At 33.7% G+C, this 19,773-nt stretch overlaps 2 protein-coding genes across 6 annotated transcripts; one reads left to right on the top strand and one right to left on the bottom strand.

Moving 5' to 3' along the window:
• The first annotated feature begins 1,990 nt into the window (after positions 1–1,990).
• Positions 1,991–5,571, top strand: LOC105340662 (zinc finger protein Aiolos). Of its 2 annotated transcripts, none has more exons than XM_034455353.2 (2): positions 1,991–2,147; positions 2,744–5,571. In XM_034455353.2, the coding sequence occupies exon 2, from the start codon at positions 2,752–2,754 to the stop codon at positions 4,462–4,464; it is 1,713 nt and encodes a 570-aa protein (XP_034311244.2). In that variant the 5' UTR covers positions 1,991–2,147; positions 2,744–2,751; the 3' UTR covers positions 4,465–5,571. The 2 variants fall into 2 exon arrangements, with proteins under 2 accessions (XP_034311244.2, XP_034311246.2); XM_034455355.2 differs by lacking the exon at positions 1,991–2,147 and adding an exon at positions 2,212–2,435.
• Positions 5,572–8,379: 2,808 nt separating this feature from the next.
• On the bottom strand, positions 8,380–19,342 carry LOC105340663 (uncharacterized). 4 transcript variants are annotated; one of them, XM_011446840.4, is made up of 5 exons: positions 19,060–19,342; positions 15,509–15,586; positions 9,999–10,196; positions 9,391–9,627; positions 8,380–9,191 (listed from the first exon to the last, which is right to left on the bottom strand). In XM_011446840.4, exons 2-5 carry the CDS (start codon positions 15,549–15,551, stop codon positions 8,620–8,622), a joined length of 1,050 nt encoding a protein of 349 aa, XP_011445142.3. In that variant the 5' UTR covers positions 15,552–15,586; positions 19,060–19,342; the 3' UTR covers positions 8,380–8,619. The 4 variants fall into 4 exon arrangements, with proteins under 4 accessions (XP_011445142.3, XP_065940822.1, XP_011445143.3 ...); XM_066084750.1 differs by having other exon boundaries at positions 15,509–16,008; positions 19,060–19,301; XM_011446841.4 differs by having other exon boundaries at positions 19,180–19,239.
• Between the last annotated feature and the right edge of the window lie 431 nt (positions 19,343–19,773).

Raw genomic sequence — 19,773 nt, forward strand, 5'->3', positions numbered from 1 at the left:
AAAAAATGGCTCGTCAGACTTAAACATTAAATAATCTCTCATGAGACCAAACCCGGTGTCATGTGACCTACAGATTTACTGACTTTTCTTTTGATTATTTTTTAAATTATCCTAGTAGAATCGTTTGATCTACAAACTAAAAAAACATATTTAGATTTATACATAAACCAAGTTTCAAGTCATGTGTTGTTATTGAATGAAATAGAATTCAAGTTCAAAATTACCTTATTCGCTTCGTTCCAACCGTATTACACATAAAGATGATTAAGAACTATGCTGCAAAAGGGGTTAAAATAAGTAATAATGTTATGTAAAGAAATGATAAGAATGGTTTGTAAATACTAGTAAACGATTTAATAATGGCAAAATAATAAATGCACATTCATACACTAGTACAGAAAAGGAGATTAATATTATGTTGAATTTTGTTGATTAAAATGTGATATTTATATATATGATTTTACACGAACATACTAATGATCTTCTATTGAAAGAACTGTAATGTATATTCATCTACCTAACCCTTATTGCTTTTTAAACATGTAAATAATTACTTGTACATGTATTATCAATATATAAGTTGAAATGGTAAGAAGAAATGAAAATTCGTTTGTCGTTAGATTAATAAAATAAAAAATGATTGCATGAAGGGTAGAGTGTGTGAATGTTGGAAACGTATCTCCATAGAATTTCACGGGGAAAGCTATTATAATAGAGCGTCTTATAATGCATTAAATTCTCTTATCGTTTTTGTTTTGTTTTTTGTTTTGTTTTGTTTTTTTGTTTTTTTTTGTTTTGTTTTTTTTTAAAGTTATTTATAAGTATGTAATAATCATTGACAACATAGCATTGCGCATTGTAATATAAATTGTATTAAAATTAATTTTGAAGACATCGAGACCCGAGTACCCCCGTGATTGAGCACCTGGGTGCAGAAACAACAGTTGTGGATTGGTTGCGGTGCATTTTTTATTTTTAATTTTTAATCAATCTTCCACTTTAAAAACATGAATCGGTTTTAAGTGATACTTTGATTTTAAAAGGTATTTCATCTTTTTATGTTGTCAACCAAATTTAGCAGATATGTGGGAAATCTAAAAATATACATTTGCAACGAATATGAAAATATTCGTTTCTTGTGCTCTATAGATACATGTATAACTTTTTGTGTCACCATTTCAGTTCGCAATTCTTTGTTATTTCGAAAATATACAGACCCCGATGCCCAGTACTACATGTATATGCAAATGAAATCTTCATTTCAACATTTTAGCTATCCATCGTGATCAGTTTATTATATACTCACCGAATTTTCATAGATAAAAAATTTAAAACACTAGGCGGATCTAGCAACGATTCACTTCAATAATATTATAATATTCAATTCATTACCACATGTGGACCCAGAAACTTTTCCCAAAATCTCTCCTTTGTAAAATTTTCTTACTATATACCCCCCCCCCCCCCCCCCCAAGAAAAAAACGGCACAATGTGAACTTTTTCGAAAATCCCATTTCGGCGGTCTGGGCAATTTTGTAATGATAACTATCTTTTTTTTATCTAACCTACCCCCAAAAAATTTAAATCCCAGTTTTTTTTTCCCATTTAGAGATTCATTCTCATATATTTCTGTTTTATTTTACTTGTAAATAAATAAATTATGGCCCAAATCATCCGCAGGGGGTTGGATCCGCACTTGCCTTAAACACTGTTGAAGAAAATTACGAGTATTTTCGATTTAAATATTTTTTTTCAAGTTAGTTTTTGATATGAAAAACAATTTGTACCTGTCCTACTTAGCTAATTACAACATTGCGAATGTGAAAAGGGGGATGTATTGTAATGCAAAGTTCTGTACCATTGACTCTTTCTGGTTTGGAAACAGTATAACATATATCTTTATTTTAAATGCACTTTGTTAAATTGTAATATGTCTTCAGTTTCCTCTTCCAAGAATATTTCAATTCAATAATAATATAATGCCTGAAGTGGATAATAGAGTTATTGCCCTTGCTATCTCCATTGTCAGCGGAAATAATTCCCCGACGCAGGCTTCTCGCTTGGTGAGGTCGACCCCTTTGTTGGATAAATGCATGGGTTACAAAAAGGGATCACAGTGGCAATCATTCTATAGTTTGGGAATTTTAGTAAGTAAATGTTATGTACATTACTCTTTACGATGATAAACAACAAGTGATGACACCGAGTCTAAATAATCATTAGGGATTCGTTACGGCCTGGATTTGTCCCTTCGCCGCCATTGAATCACTTATTGGGAGCGAGGGTCTTCAAAGGAACTCGTTGAAATCCTTCATGAATTTAGACGTCATTTCCCCAAAAACTTACTGCGATTGAATATGATCATAAACTCCTGAATGATTTTACGGAAACATCTTTTCCCACGTGCGGATCGGCGGGGTTAAACAATCAATGAGGTCTTGTTTACAATTTTTTTTACTCGTGTGCTATAGATGGCGCTGCGGTCTACACTGTGTGTTTAGTATGTTTATAGATGGGGAAACGCCAGAATGTGTTTACAAACACCATGATAGAATACATTTTGATAATGTTGTTTAAAAATGTGATAATTAATATAATTCAGAGGGAAATAATGTAGCTATGGAGACTTTATAGTGTCTGTGTATTGAGGAGGGGGGTGTAATGTTTACAAATGCACATATAGACGCATATAAAGAAGACTGAAAGATTTATTTTTAACTTGTTGCCTTTTTTAAATCTACAGGTTACACAATGTCTGTCAACTCACTTTTAACCTTGGATACAGAACCAGCACTGTCTGTTCAAATTACGCCCAAGATAGAACCCCCCTCTCCCCCTCCGGAATCAGAGGACAGCAGCAGTTATCATTCAACAAGTAAAGCTCCAAGCAATGAGGAGATTGAAAATGCATTCCACTGCATTGTCAAAAAGACAGCTGTGTCACCCAGCGATGCAGTGGAAGGCAGTCTAAAAGTTGTCACCAAGTACATGTGTAGGTTTTGTGCTCGCCAGTTTGAGTCGGCTGAAGACATGAAGCAGCATATAGCAAGTCACAACCGCCCCGGTCGAGCATCAAAGCATGCTTGTTATGTGTGTGGAAAGACCTATTCTACTCCATCCAAACTTCAGCGCCATGTGCGAGTTCACAGCGGCGAGCGCCCTTACCCCTGCAACGTTTGCGGAAGACGGTTCACAAGGTCGGACCATGTTAAACAACATCTCAAAACGCATTTGCCGCAGAGGGAAAAGAACAATTGCCGAATTTGCAGCACAAAGTTTAATACACGTCAAGGTCTCTATAACCATCTGCAGCAAACGCACAATATTGATAAGATTTTCACTTGTAGCAAGTGCGGAGAAGCTTTTGATGACCCAGAAAAGTTGAAGTCCCACAAAGTCAGTCACGATAAGCTTCAGCAACCTGAAGTGACAGAATCCGCTGACATTGAGGGTGCAATGCTCATTCCAAATAGTATGTCCCCAAAACTTGCTGAGGGTGAGAACTTGATGGTGATTGGCTTGGCTAAATTTAGTTGTAATACAGAGATTGTCAGAGATTTGGAAGAGGAAATTGATGATGATTCAAATGATGGCAGAAGTCCTCCGAGATCAGCTGCAAAGCGAAAGATTAATTGGACCAACGGAAATGAGGATGATATGGATACCGATTCTGCGGATAAAGTTTTAAATGATGCAGGAACCATTGATACAGATGGAACAATGTATATATCACCAGAGCTTATGGAAAAGTTTATAAAGAGTGAACCAGTAGATGAATATGAGGACACTAATCAGGCACTAGCAAATCAAGATGGATTCCAGAATGCTGGTATATCTGTCCACTCATCTGACTCTAAGTTTGTGAAAGACATGTGGCAAAACAATGCAGAATCAGAAGTTGAGGACAAAAAACCAACTGTAGATGAAAGCGAAACAGCTATACACTTTAGTACTGGTACTAAAAGTATTGGCAATGGGAGAAAGGTGACGGAAATTATGGTTTATCCAAAGACTGGGGCTAAGGTTACCAGCTATTCTGAACCCATTACATCTCAAACTCTAGCTGATCAAGCCAAGATAAAAATAGGCCCAGCCAGCTTCAAGGCTGCCCAACAAAGGAAGAAAATTCAGATGAACTATCCTTATCCGCGGAACTCATTCAAACAAATTGTAAAAACACTGGGCATGGATACCAGTGCTGTACAAGTGGAACAAAGGAAGGTTGCTGAGAAGAAACAAGATTCTTCGGAACCTCCAGCTGCATTGGCAGGAAAAAGAACGTGGAAGTGTGAACACTGCAGTATATATTTCGAGGACTGTTCCATGAGCTTGCTCCACAGCGCCCTGCATGACGCAGATGAACAAGACCCATTCACCTGCAGGAAGTGTCTCAAGAAACTCGGAAATCGTCTGGAATTCACAGCCCATTTAATCTGGCATTTAGAGCCCTCCATGGATGGATGATGCATGATGTTTGTTGAAGTGGGTTGTAATAAATGGCAATGAAATGGGTCTATTGAGAGGGACTGTTCGCATAATTTTAACGCTGTTATAAAAATTCAAACATGTAAATAGAAACAATTACAATCTCTAAGTGGAATCCTTTTTGTGATGATAATTTGTCAGTCATCTTGCACATTAACAGGTTTAAAAGTGCAAGTTTTAACTTTCCATCAATCATTTTCTAAATTATTGCAGATTTTTTATTAAATCAATTCAATAGAAGATTTTTTTTCTGAACTGTTACTTTTGGATATACAATTGTTCACATTTCATGTTTTAGAAACAATGTTAATTATATATTTTGTTGTTAAAATGTTGTGATCTTTTTTTTTTACACTGTTTGCTTCTACTGTGATTTGAATATATTTTTGGCACTTTTGAAATCATCAAAAATTGTTTACAATGTTTGATATTTTTGAAATAGGGACAAGTCTGGTATTGAGTACTTGTATTGCCCCTTTTTAACGCAGTGGATTCCTGGTTTCATCGCTATTGATGAACTCCAATTTTTTGTGGATTTCATTGTTATTTTGGTGCATCTCCAGATGTACATGTTCAGTAAGAAGCAAGATTTTTTTTTCTTTGGTTGGATCAATCTCCATGATCTAGCATATCTTCAAAACTAATTTTCACTAAATCCATGAGAATTAGTATGAAACCACAGTATTTTCACAAGTTTTAAATATTGTGTCAATTTTTTATTATGTAAGATAATAAATTATATAGATAATTATGTCTTCAAATTTATCTTACTGTATACTGCGTATAAACATGTCTCTACATAAGTTATATATTGCAAATTTTTTTTTTCATGAAAATATTTGAGAAAAAGATAAGTTAAGATGGCTGAATGAATTTGAAATATGATTTTTTTTAAAATCTTGAATAAAGGCTTATTGTTCACAAGCCTGTTTTTATCTTGTCATATATAATGTTGGTCTGTACATATACATTTGATTACTATCCATATATATACTTTATAACCCCTCGGAGGGTTCATTGTAGTGGCTCACAGTCATACAGACTAAGAGTTACCTCTCTTGGAATATATTATAAATATTCACTACCTGTCTTAATTTTTTCTTTCTTTTGGTCTCAACTAAGATGTTTACAGCACAGTTTCTTCTGTGCATTTGACATGTTTTCATTAATTGAATGAAATAAGGTTGTTTACCTCTTACTAGATCTACACACATACGTTTAACTTTTACCAAATTATGTGGTAAAATGAGTAAGAAATGAATAGCTTAAAGGAATAGTCTCTTTTGGATGAAAAAAAATTAAAGTACAATTTTCTAACTTATTGTCTGAATTTTGTGTAGATGACCAAAAAAAAACCCATTCTAGCATTCCAACATATCCTAGCAAGTTGGCAATTGAGCAATATTTTCCTTGAGTAAATCGGGATATTCTATATACTCCAGTATACTAATACTAAAATTAGGCATAAGAATTTACATGGAGACTGGACACTATCCCAGAATTGTTGCAAAGATGTTATAAGATGAAAACGGCCAGATTTCTGAACTACATCCTTTCTTGCATATGAAAATTCTAGCCCCAAGAACAAAATTGACTTCGGTCAAAATTTGAAACAATTATTGGGAATTATTATGTATATATGTCCTATATTTAAATTTGAGAAAATCCTTAAATGAATTTTTGATTGGAGTATATTGTAAGTTTACTGTTTTAAAGCATGGTATTTTTCTGAATTCTGCGATCAGTTTTAATGCCTCTGATATATACAAGCAAAATGAATTCAAATATTAAACTAGTGGGTATTGTTTTTTTATACAAAAAAACACATGTCTCCCCTTCTCCCCAAGGATTGTAATATGGGGCAAATTTAATAAGTGAAAAAGAATGAAGTCAGCTATATGTTAGATATCATCCATATATGATACAGTTTAGAAAATGAATTAACTTGAGACACAAGATTGGTCAAGGTCAAAAATTATGGAGGCGTGCACTCCTTCTCAATACCATCTACCTATGTTCCAAGTTTGAAGCCTTAATGTCAAAAGGTATCCAAGTTACCACCCAGACAAAACTTAATTATTTTTTCTCAAGTTGACCTTGAGTAAAACAAGGTCAAGGTCAAATGTTTATCAATAGTACACCTCAGTGTATTATAATTGTTCTTTGTGTAAAGTTTGAAGTCCTTCTGTCAAAGAATATTTAGGAGGTGAACAATGAAGTTTTTTCTAATTTGACCTTGAAATAAAATTTTTAGGTCAAGGTCAAAAATTTTGGTAAGGTTGAACTGGACTATATACCATCTATGTATGATACAAGTTAAAAGATTGTATTATTAAGGAGTCTTGTGTTATGGTCCGGACTATATTTTTTATAAAACGCTTGACCTTGAAGAAGATAATAGGTCAAGGTCAAAAATTTTGATGGCGTGCACTTCTTCTCAATACCATCTAGCTATGTTCCAAGTTTGAAGTCTTAATGTCAAAAGGTATCTAAGTTACCACCCAGACAAAATTTAATTATTTTTTCTCAAGTTGACCTTGAGTAAAACAAGGTCAAGGTCAAATGTTTATCAATAGTACACCTCAGTGTATTATAATTGTTCTTTGTGTAAAGTTTGAAGTCCTTCTGTCAAAGAATATTTAGGAGGTGAACAATGAAGTTTTTTCTAATTTGACCTTGAAATGAAATTTTTAGGTCAAGGTCAAAAATTTTGGTAAGGTTGAACTGGACTATATACCATCTATGTATGATACAAGTTAAAAGATTGTATTGTTAAGGAGTCTTGTGTTATGGTCCGGACTATATTTTTTATAAAACGCTTGACCTTGAAGAAGATAATAGGTCAAGGTCAAAATTTTTGATGGCGTGCACTTTTTCTCAATACCATCTAGCTATGTTCCAAGTTTGAAGTCTTAATGTCAAAAGGTATCTAAGTTACCACCCAGACAAAACTTAATTATTTTTTCTCAAGTTGACCTTGAGTAAAACAAGGTCAAGGTCAAATGTTTATCAATAGTACACCTCAGTGTATTATAATTGTTCTTTGTGTAAAGTTTGAAGTCCTTCTGTCAAAGAATATTTAGGAGGTGAACAATGAAGTTTTTTCTGATTTGACCTTGAAATAAAATTTTAAGGTCAAGGTCAAAAATTTTGGTAAGGTTCAACTGGACTATATACCATCTATCTATGATACAAGTTAAAAGTTTGTATGTTTAAGGAATCTTGTGTTATAGTCCAAACTCTATTTTTTTATAAAACGCTTGACCTTGAAAAAGAAAATAGGTCAAGGTCAAAAATTTTGGTGGCGAGCACTCCTTCTTAATACCATCTACCTATGTTCCAAGTTTGAAGTCTCAATGTCAAAGGGTATTTAAGTTACGGCTTGGACAAATTTGGATGAAGAAGAATAAGAAGAATAAGAAGAATAAGAAGAAGAAGAATAAGAAAGTCGACAAAAACAATATGTCTCCCCTTTGAAAGGGGAGACATAATTCAGTCATTATGATGCAAGTTTGGTCATTGGGTTTGCGTCTTTTAAAGTCAACAGAATTTGAGATGTTTTATGCATAAGATAGTTGAGATTGAAACATAAATAATTACTAATGAAGTTCAGTTAATTAAATAAATACATTTTCTTAATTATTATAAATATGATGCAAGAAAAAGAATGTAGGCCTTCCCTCCCTCCCCCTCCCAAATGTTCTGATGCTATGTGCCTGTTAGGAGTTGGGAATGAATTACTTAAAAATCAGGAGGATAACTTGTACTTATCTTGTGAATAGTCATTGTGAAAGAAGGGATTTGAAAAAAAATGGACCACTCCTTAAAAAAAAATATGAATATGATTAATCATAATAATGACCCAGTGCATTCCCATGGAAAAACAACGTTAGATTTTTATAAAAATCAATTTTATTGACCTGTCGACTTCTCTATGATAAAAGATGAGATTGAACGATTACGATAATTAATAAATGATATATTTTGTTGTACAAGACTACGAGGAGAAAAATGTAAGCGTGGGAAATCTATGTACACAAATAGTTTGCAGTTATATTGGTCTGACTAGTACAAAAGAATTCAAGATCGACTAATGTTTACAGATGGATGTATGTATATTATACAAAGGGATATCTAAAGTGGAAAGTCGTTTATATATTCATCAAGGAGACAATTGATATCAAACGCTGCCTCGGTTCCTATGGGAACCAGAGATAAGAGTCCCAAAAATAGATCATGTTCGGATTTGAGAAGACGTTTCCCCCAACCGGGGTGGGACACTTTCTGCAGGTCTGCGTCTGCGCGTAGCTTCTGTAGGGTCTCTTTGGCCAGGGTTTGGATTTGGGGTTTCACCTCTCGTTGTCTCTCGGTTTCGCAAACTTTGTGCATTTGTAGAAGGGGCAAACACACAGCTGCCTCTATCTCTGTCAATACGCTTCTCAGCTTCTTTACGATGTCAAAATATTTGTCAATGATTTCCAGTTTCTTCGCCGCTCGAGGAGTCCCCTTTGCTACTTTGACGATGGTCTCGAATTCTTTCACCGTTTTTATTTTGAGCATGTTCACCGGAAGGATTTGCTTAGCTACCATCATGAACTCCCCAAGTTTCTTGCCGAAGTTGGCCTCTGTCTCTTGAAGAATTTGAACGTCGTCGTTGAATTGATTCTGAAAGTTTTTAAGTTTCTGAAGAAGCTCCATGTCGTGTTCTAAAAAATATTTGAAAAAGAAAAAAAAAACCGTGAAATATTAATATATGTTTTAAAAATTAATTGAAATACCCTTTTTTGTTTCAACGATAAAGTCTTTTCTGAATGTATAACTGGGCATCAAAACAAAATTATCGCAGCTAATCTTAGTGGAGAGAATTAACAAGTCAATAATTTCCAATAGATTGGTATATCATACGTTTTGTTTTAATGCTAATCCTTTGCATCGAACGACTAAGCAGTTCATTCTTGCAGTTCGTGTATTCGTCTTCAAACATTCTGGTTGTCAAGACGATTCGAGTCGCCTGGAGCTTTTTCAATAGTGCCTGGTTAATCAGAAGGTCCTGTATCAATCCATTCATCTTCTCGGTCGAGTGAAGTTTCCAGACACTTTCCAAAGCCTGTATGTCATCAAATCCAACAGCCATTACGATACCTGGGATAGAAGACGATCATACAAGTTGTAAAAACTGATCGAGAGAAGTCAAGGTTAACGTTAAGTGTATTATTGTTATTAACACGTATTTTCAATTTCATGCCAGGTTGTTTAAGTAGCCATTTAGCAAATATACCTGACTTTGAAGGATTTCTCGAGATCAATATGAATGAATTAAAGATATATTTGAATATATGTGACAAGTTAATCCACGTGGCAATTTCAAACTGGCAATTTAATAAAATTCAAATTTGTGCCTTTAACTATTTGCATATCGTATTTTAAACACTCCTAATTTTCTTCCATGTAAATGCCATTTTAATTTAAGAACGAAATAGAGGGTACCGAGTATGACTGTACTTAATGATTACCCTTTTCGAATCGCTCAATGTACGCCCCCTTAAATTCTCCTTTCTGTTCAAGGGCTGCTCGCATTTTGACGAAATTGCCCTTGCTCAGTTCTTCGTGTAGCTTCTCCATCAACTCCATGAAGTAGAAATGTTCCGAGCCGTAGGCCTTGGGGTTAGCGGCCGTGGCATCGTACACAGTGATGTAGACCCCAACCTCACCTGTAAATAAAAAAACCCCACACCATGTATATCTACGTATTTTTTTTACTTAATCCTTAAAAAAAAACACCTGTTTTTAGTTTTGTTATGTTTGCTTCTTTGTTGTTGGTGTGTTTCTGCTCTTGTTTAATTTTTGTTGTTGTTGTTGTTTTGGTTTCAACAATCAACAATAAAACATTTTTTTTTTTAAAAGAAACAATACCGATCCCCTCTTTGCCTTCATATCAATCATCACCATCGACACAAATATCCGCTAAACGAAATTTTATACAATAATATCACTGAGATTAGGGCTGATAGAAACAGTGGATTTATTGACCGTGCAATTTTTACCTACCAACAATCAATGAAAAGCAATGCTTCTGTATTATCGGGTCAATAAGCTACAGAAAATACTAGTAACAGCATGGCGCCGCCGGAAGCGCCTGACTGTAGCGGGGTTTTTTTTCTGAATATGAAAACAGACCAGAAAACATTGTTCTTGTACAACATTTTAATCGATCTTTTATTTTGGACAGATAACAGACTTATTTGATATCTTGTCAAGTGCACTTCATCTGTAAGGTTTAAAGAAAACAAGTTTAAAACACCAATATCCTTCCACAGAACACAAACCCAGATTTTCTACATCTATTTGTTTTTTTAAAAACCTTTTGATCTTTAGAAAACCTCCTTACTTTTTGATCGAGGTGAAGATGAGACAATTGTCCATGAAAAGTCGATATATATAATCGTAAGCTGATTTGACATGTAATTCGTAGCAATTCAAAAAGCATCTTATTACTTGGGCCATTCTTAGTTGTCGATATCTAAACATTGAGCGAGGGATCAATGTTTAGATAGAATAGCGTGCAAGATTCAAAACACATATTAAGATATCAATTTCTGTCTTTGATAAACACTCATTACTGGTCCGTTCTCAGACGACATGACAATAAAAACGGGACAGGCAAGATTTCAGTAGCCCTTGACTTCTCCGCCAGATAAACGATATCATGTATCCACCAACCAAAATGCCGAGAAGAAATCATACAACTAGATTGTATAGAATTTCCTGCAGTGGCTATATATATTGCTCATAATTTCCAAAACAATTTTAGCGTTTATTGTCATTTAAATGGGAATAGCAGTTAATTTAGAAATATGTCCTTATCGATATTATTCATTATATCTAAACAACCTACATGTATATCTGCGGAATTGTAGCTGTACAGGATATCAGGGTGACGGTATGCCAACCCAAATTTTCCGTAGAGCTAGGGTCTATGGGTGTGCATGCACAAAATGTTCAAAAACTTTAAACCACCTATCTACTTTTTAAAATGGTCAAACCTTAATGAAATACACTTTACAAAAGCAAAATTTCTCCCAAAGTGCTTAAGGTACATATATACTTTGATAAGAGAGATAACTTCCGTAAAAATGCTTTTGTGGATTTTGTTACACTAAGGATTTTTTAAAATTATTTTCACAAAGTTAAAAGTTCTCTATAGAAAAATTGTGTCTAGCATTTTGAACATCAAATACAATGCACATAAAATGTGAAGCGCATTTTCCCTGGGGGAAGAGGGGGGGGGGGGGGGGCTGCAAAGTGTAGTAGCAGTTCATAAAATATATATTCATTTTATAACAAACACTTACCTCTGAACGTTTTTTTTTTTAAATACTTTTAGTCTTCAGCATGACAGGTAATTGAATTTTCATACTGAAGTTTGATAACCCTTGTTTCAAACAATGTCATTTCCGAAAAACATGGCAAATAAAATTTCTTCATCAAATTTTCTTTTTCATTATTTAGAAATTGCATTCAGAAGAAATGGCCAAGATACATGTAGTAGTTAGTATTCATAGTCTTTCTATGAGAAAATGCATAGTTATTAAATAGTGGAAAATTCATTATATATGCTGTATCTTTATTTTTCATGAAAGGAAACTCTTGCAAAATAAACGAAAATTTCTTATGTAGAATTTTTGGGAAATTTATTGTGACAAAAGAAGCATCACTTCCCTACATTTTTTTAATTGTTTTATATTCCCTTGATACTATATATACTTTGTTGTTTTATATGGTACATACATATATTTTTAATGTTATTCTTCGATAATGAAATACAATATTTTTTAATAGCGTGTGATCTCTTTATTCTTCTTATCATGACTATGTTGATCTTCAAATTTCGATAATATGAGAACCGCGGACGAGGCATTTTAAAAATAAATTATTTTTATTTCACAAGATATAGTGCTCTGTGATAATGTATATTAAAATATTATAAAAATTCTTGACATATTATGTATCAGAGGGTTTATGCACCTTAAATGCAGTTTAATTTTACTATTCGTTATTTGCATACCATTGGAGAAATACAAGATTGGCGGTTGCGAGGGGTGGGGGGGGGGGGGGGGGGTGGGTCTCCAAGGCGTTAGTTCCAAGCAAGATGAAAATAAATATTGTTTGAGTTTAACAAAAAGGTTTTTATCACACTAGCACATACACGCATGACACTTGGGAAGAAAAAAAATCGTTGAATTAGAACTCGGTTAACATTTTTATTTTGTACTCCATGATTTATTCATTTTCATATAATTCTTTTCTTTTCAATGTATCCGAAAAACAACTGGAGCATTTCTGGGTTCGTTCATACCTCAGCACAGATCCACGTTTTTGTTAGTTCTTTTAATGATTTGAACTTGACAACCTAGAGGCGCACCTGTCACTTCTCTTTGCCGTTTATTGTTTATTACTTCCAAAAATTAGTTTTACAAAACGAAGCATGAAAATTCAACAATAATTACCACTTAAGTAAATATGTATTCAAGTTATTTTTCAATTTCTTTATATTTTACCAATGTTGGTTTTTTTTTAAACTAACCGTAATATTTTTTTATTACTTTTTGGGTGGACAATAGACGTATAAATGGCTGAAGTCATCGTTTGGTGCAAAGAATGAATTTAACAAGTCCGCAATCCAAACACACAATTTTAATTAAACGTCATGTTTGTAAAACGTATGTTTTAAAATTCAATGTATTGCTTGTCAAACTACTTTATCCGTTTTGTGAAGTGTACAGTCATCTGTTTAATTTCACAGATAACAAAACCTTTGTCTTATTTATATTGCGAGTTTCCAGTAGTAGATATGTTTGCTAGGCACTGGGAAGGTAAAAGCCATGGGCATGCAGCATTCAACAGTTAATTGTTTGGCACAATGTTTAGAATAATATTTCTTTTTTAGATATAATATAAATGTATGTTTGATATGAACAGTTCAATCAGAGAAATATAATACCTTTCATAAATATTAATTTCCAATACGGTGTACTTTTGCAAAGAATAGTCTGTCTCTCTCTTTTTTTTTTTAAACTTTAAGGGGAAAATCACACCTGTTCAAGTGTTTGAAATGATTTGTTAAGTCTAATATATGGATTCTAATTCGACCATAACAACGTCAAATTATTGATTGAGGTAGGTCAATGCTTTAAAAAAGCTGCACGCCGATAGAAAATCCCCCCAAAAAGTTAAATTTATAATCGGACAAATTAACACGTGTACATGTACAAACACAAATAGCAAATTAGAAGAACCAATTCATGTTCTACATGTACAACGTATATCAAAATAGGCAAATTTTATCCATAATACTTCAGTAAATGAAGTAACAATTACAGACATTAATTAAATCAATGAAAGCTACCGTAATTTTTTAGGATACGACAAAACATATCACACAACTGTTTTTTTCTAATGAAAATGTTTATAAATATCTGCACCGTTTGTCATCATTTAAAAACCAGACCCTCTCTGTAAGGCTTACTCCTTTGTTCGTGAATTATTCCCCGGATGTACTTTAATTGTTTTTCTACCCTGTCACCACACCCAACACGCACAGGACGTCTCTTTAAACAAAATTACAATTGCTTATTCTAATTTTGAACTGGAATCAGATACCCTCTAACAATGTTTATATCTATCTACAGTGCAGAAGGGGGAATGGGCCCTTAATATTACGGTTTACATATATGCAATTAAAGATATCTGAGGCACAATTTATTTTAAAACTCTCCTGTATATTCAAATAGCTACCAAAACTTTGGTCATTGTTTAAAAAACATCGGATCTGGAAGCTAAAGAGTTCCAACGTTATTATTAGGGCCAGAGAGACGAGCTTCCATTTTTTGTGCCATCTGTTACTTGGTATCTTGTCTTGTAAGATATTCTCTTTTTCATTCCAACAAAACAAACTATAGTCGCGGTACAATACAAAGAGATCTGCATGAGGGCCATGTTCTGTTTATTCTTTACATAATTCGGTTTACTTTTCCCAGATTCATTTGATGGGAGACGATCAATCACACAAGCTCCTGTGTACGGCCTGCCACCGGAGACGCACCTGGCACCGGGATATTATGTTTGTTTTCGTTTTACTGTTTGTTTTTCAATTATGTCATTGCAGTTCAAATCCATTTGATGACGTTATATGTCAAAGACACAAAATCACCACGGGCACCTGTAAATTACCCCTTTCTTTTATGTTTAATATATTTAGAAAGTGTTCACTTCAATTCTTTGCTTAATATATGAAATATTACGGCAAAGCCATTATTCAATACATTTTATTATCGAAATTGAGCATAATGAGAAATTATGATAAATTTTATTATAAAGACGTTCATACGTAATAATGACATAATAATATCAACATCGTTTGCCCCTTTCGTTATCGACGAATAGACATTATAAGAAAATGCAAGTTACACTGTACAATGGCCCGTAGTAGTGTGGGGAGGTGGACGAAGCTGGGTGTAGGAATCGCTTTAGAAGGATCATTCATATATAAAACCTTGTTTCGTGGGTCAGTTTAAAGCTACAGCTAAAAAAAAAAATAGCAGCCAAAAACTCAAGTATATATATGAAGAGAACGATTACATTGTTACAAGTTCTGAATATATAAAGAACTACATGTAGATGACTAGTTAAATAAATACATAGGCACTGTTTTCTAAAACCGAGTGAGCTTAAAGAATTATTTAAAGAATTCCTGATGTAATCTTTTTAATCAGTCATATACTTGAGAGGGATTTGACCCGAAATGTCTAGTTAATTAGATGATTACATTACAAAAATTTAAATTGCGACTTCGAAAACCGACGGACTTTAAACAATTTTTTTTTTTACCTTTTCCGATCGCGATTGATTAGAGAATTCTAAATTCTGAAAAAAGGTTCTTAAATCACTACTACTGCAGTTGATCTAAAATACCAAACAAATAACTTTAAAAAATGGTGTAAGGTTTTGAAATCATGAACTTTACCTTCTTGTCTCTTAAAAAACGCCCTGGAAGCGTCCTTCTCCATTTCCGAACCGTTGGTCTTCAGTTTTTGACGGGCAACTGCCATGATAAATATTTGAATAAGACAAACAAAAAACCCAAACAAGTAAACTTTTCAAACACTTGATTGGCGATATCTCAAACAGTAGGGATATACACAGACGTAGATGTTGAAAATGAAATGTTCTAGCTAGTCGCTTGTTTCAAAGTCTATTCGATTAAACTTTTCTTGTTTACAGTCCAAACAATGTGTAGACATCTATTTCTTTGCTTAATTATAATGTTAAACACTGGAGAACAAATTCCAACGGATGTCCAGTTCAGCAAAATAAACCAATCGGCAAATTGATGAGTATAACGGCTATTCCTTGTGTGTGCCAAAGCACAAAAAAGTAGCCAAAGGAAGAAATCGTCCCCTAGCCGGTGGAGTTCGAATGGAAAATTCAAAAAGGTCTGGTGACGAAAAAGTCAAATAATGAATCCTGCAATCAATAACAGTTCAGTAAAGTGTCTGCGAAACTGCAGAAAATTTTACCGATATTTATATAGCACACAGAAATCTCATCTTGAGTTAGCGAAGATCGGTAATCCGGAATTTAAATATCATCGATTAAGAGCACTTAGATTTTATTAAAAGGGCGAGACGGGGATTCCAGAGCCGAGCTTTAAATATATTTCAAAACAGCCATTAAATCGAAACGTTTACTCGCATGTAGATGTCAAATGATTAGCGGCAAAAAAAGTTACAGCAATGTATCAACTGCAGTAACGCGTGAATAGATTTCAATGGGTTCATTAGAAAGTAGATGAAAAATCTTTAATGTTATGTTGGGGGAAAAGCAAGAACAAAACCGTTTTGTTTCGTATTCCATGGGCTAAAATAAACTCAGTTTTTATTCTATTACTTGCATAAAATCTATAAGGTTTTTTTCCATTCTCTGCATGCATAAAACCGTAATCGAAATTCAATTTTAAAATAAAGTCATATTATAGAAGCCATCCTGAAAACGTTTTATCAAAATGGTTTTATATGTTGGAAAGAATTTTGCCGATATTGGATTTTCACGTCAATATTTTTTTGAAAAGATAGAACCCATTTTATTATTAAGATTTTCAGTGAAATTGAGGTCACGATATCATCAATTGATCACAGGAGTTATTTAATCAAATAGTGTACGTTACCACACAAATTAAAATACTTCCAATAGGAAACTTGCTATCTAATGGTGGCCGTTTTATGTAAATGGAGGGTGGAATGACGATTTTTCAATAACGTTATCTTTAGAAAAAAAATCTTTTCACGGAAACCTTGGTCCGATAGATTCCATCTGTTTAATTTTCTTGCTTTCTATGCTTTTCCTTTATCGGAAAAAAACATGTCAACATTACCCTGGGTACGGTTATAATATGAAATTTCTGACACGCTTATATTTCTTCTTAGCGCAATCTCTCACTGTACATAACCAAAAAGAAATATATATTGTACAGAAAATTCAATCTATGATATCGAATTTAAACTCTTTTTTTCCAGAGAGAGAGAGAGAGAGAGAGAGAGAGAGAGAGAGAGAGAGAGAGAGAGAGAGAGATTGTGTTGACATAGTCATGCCCTAAAATAGGATAAAAAGATAATTTGTAATCGTCGATCCTATGATACATTTTTACGCAAGTTAGTCGAATGTCGCACACTGAACTTTAAAAACGTCTCTATAGTTATCTAAAATCATTTAACAGTAGAGTTACTTCAATAGGAGTGTTGCAATCTTCCTATCAGTGGATCAATCAAGAGACTTTATAATCTATATAGTTTATACCAAACCTCTAGCGAGAGAGACGCGGTGTCTCGTGATTACGGTGGTATTATCCGGGTATATACATGTAAGTTATTAACATACAAGGTGCATTAGCACTCGAAAACACATTTTTATGCTTGTTGAAGTTTACAACTGATTCTATTATGGTGGGGTTTTTTTTAAAGTTTATTTGGTTTTGGGTTTTTTGGGGTTTTTTTGGTTTGTTTGTTTTTTTTTTTTTGGGGGGGGGGGGAGGGGTGTGTGGTGGTGTTTTATTTTCCATGGTATTCTTTTTACTTATAAATGATTGATGACCTTATCCCCTTCCCTCAATACGCTAAATAGAAAATACATATGTATTCAACTACTTGGAAAAAATCCCCATGGACCATATCGCTCACCTGAGTAAGAGCGCAGCTTGTGTCGAGCTTTGTCGTAAAGACAATACAGAGCCATGCCAGTACTGAATCAATGAGAGAGAGAGAGAGAGAGAGAGAGAGAGAGAGAGAGAGAGAGAGAGGGAGAGAGAGAGAGAGAGAGAGGGGGAGGGAGGGAGAAAGAGAGAGAGAGAGAGAGTCTCCAAATGTTTATCGATTCCAACCCCACCCCTTTTTAATATTGGATGTTTTCTAATGCTCTACAACTTTAATAAATATCAATCTTATAAATTTTTATCCCAAATTGACCCCATACTAATCCCTACATGAAAAAATAAATCAAGTTCTGGAAAAAAAATCAGCTTCAGTGTCCTCTTAAGGGGAACTTAATTAACTGTGCATAATAGGTGCTAATTTTGTTTTCTGACAAAATGATAGCATGTATGCTACTTGCATCATTTTATTATTTTTTTAATTCGTATTATTCTACAATTTATAGTCTCCCAGTGGTTCACTTTAATATAGCGTTCCTCGAGTAATTTTGCATTTTTTCTTCAGTTTTTACATAAATTCTTAACTCAAACTATGTGTACACAGTTTTGTACCGGGGGCAGAGGATCATGATTCATATTCTTGAGAGAAAAGATCTTTTCTATTTTTTCCCATCTATATACAATGTTGAAATCCACACCCAAGGACTAGGTACTATTATTGGTAGAGGAGCCATGGTTTGTACCAGCTTGATTAAAAATTCTCAGTTATATAAAGAAGTTTATCCAACATGATGTGCATGTTATATCTGGCGAATTCGTTTTTAGATGAAGATTTAAAACTCCCCACCCTGCTTTCAGCTTTTAGAGTTTACCTCCCCTTTTAACAGCACATGGCTCGTCGTGTAAAAATACTTCAGTAATTCAATGATGCTTTGAGACGAGTTCGGTTGAATTGGGCCTATTTGTAATGGAAAAGAAAGAGAAATGTGAAATCTTCACAAACTATGGACGTCGCACATAATGTGATCAGAAAATCATTAAAATGGAATTAAAACACTCACACCCTGAACCAAAAAAAATATTGCATTATCTAATCAACTTATTATTACAAAATAAAACAGACATTATATTACTAAAATATCTTTCTTTAAAGTTATGAAACAAAATTTAATATATTTATCAATCATTCAACAGATGCCAAACATGAATTAATTTCGAGATTCCTTTATACAAAAGTACAATAAAAGAAAAAATAAATTTCTTCTGGAAAACTCATTTGAGATTGTCATGAAATCAAGTGATAATATATTTCAAAGCCCAGAACACACAAAGTTAAAGACAGAAATGAAAAAGACACTAATCTAAGGACATACCTTAGCTATCCAGCAAAGGTTCCAGAGGCAAAAGATCGTAAACCCCCACAGCTCCAAATGTGTGCATAAAGTATCATTAAAATTTAATAAACTTTCATTGGGGTAACTTAAGAGGCTTACCAGCTATCTAGTTATTATGCCTGTCTCATGTCAGTATTAAGGATTTGAGGCGAATGAATTTTGCTAGCGTTGAAATTTTTAAATAAAGTTTGAATAACAAAACACGTGTTGTTGGAGAACTTCCCATGACTTTAGTCTTGTTGTGTGTGTGGTAACAATCATCGTTTTGTTTTCCCAAACTTGGAAAATCAACAGAGCATGGTGTACCCTTTTTGACGTTTTCAAGTCAATTAATTTGCATACATAGATGAATCTAAATAAAATCAGTTTACGGTTTAAAATAAAAAAAGGAGTTTACGTAAGTTTAAAGATTGTGTTGTTTATCTTTGGGTTGATTGTTTGGAGATATCTCTAGAATCTTTATGTTCTCGCACTAAACAAGGGTTCGTCGACCCCTATACTTGGTATCTGGGAATGATATAATTTACCGGTATATCTTTTAGTGTATCCTTACATGGCAACTTTTAAAGAAAAACAAAGACCTGTCAAATTTAAATTCCGACGAGTCATCTTCACCTGTCAAGAAATACATATCAGGCATGTCAAGCAGTGTAAAAAAAAAAAAATACTAAACAAAAATCGGTTACCTTGCTA

The sequence above is a fragment of the Magallana gigas genome, chromosome 5 (genome assembly GCF_963853765.1).
Source record: "Magallana gigas chromosome 5, xbMagGiga1.1, whole genome shotgun sequence".
Taxonomy (NCBI): Eukaryota; Metazoa; Mollusca; class Bivalvia; order Ostreida; family Ostreidae; genus Magallana; species Magallana gigas.

What these genes read in the sequence shown, in the direction of transcription:
- LOC105340662 (XM_034455353.2), top strand. Translation starts at nt 2,752, where the DNA reads ATGTCTGTCAACTCACTTTTAACCTTGGATACAGAACCAGCACTGTCT.
- LOC105340663 (XM_066084750.1), bottom strand. Translation starts at nt 15,593, where the DNA reads ATGGCAGTTGCCCGTCAAAAACTGAAGACCAACGGTTCGGAAATGGAG. An exon ending in CATTGAGCGATTCGAAAAGG is followed by an intron (nt 9,628 to 9,998) that starts GTAATCATTAAG and finishes CTTCTATCCCAG; the next exon opens with GTATCGTAATGGCTGTTGGA. An exon ending in GATTAGCATTAAAACAAAAC is followed by an intron (nt 9,192 to 9,390) that starts GTATGATATACC and finishes AATATTTTTTAG; the next exon opens with AACACGACATGGAGCTTCTT.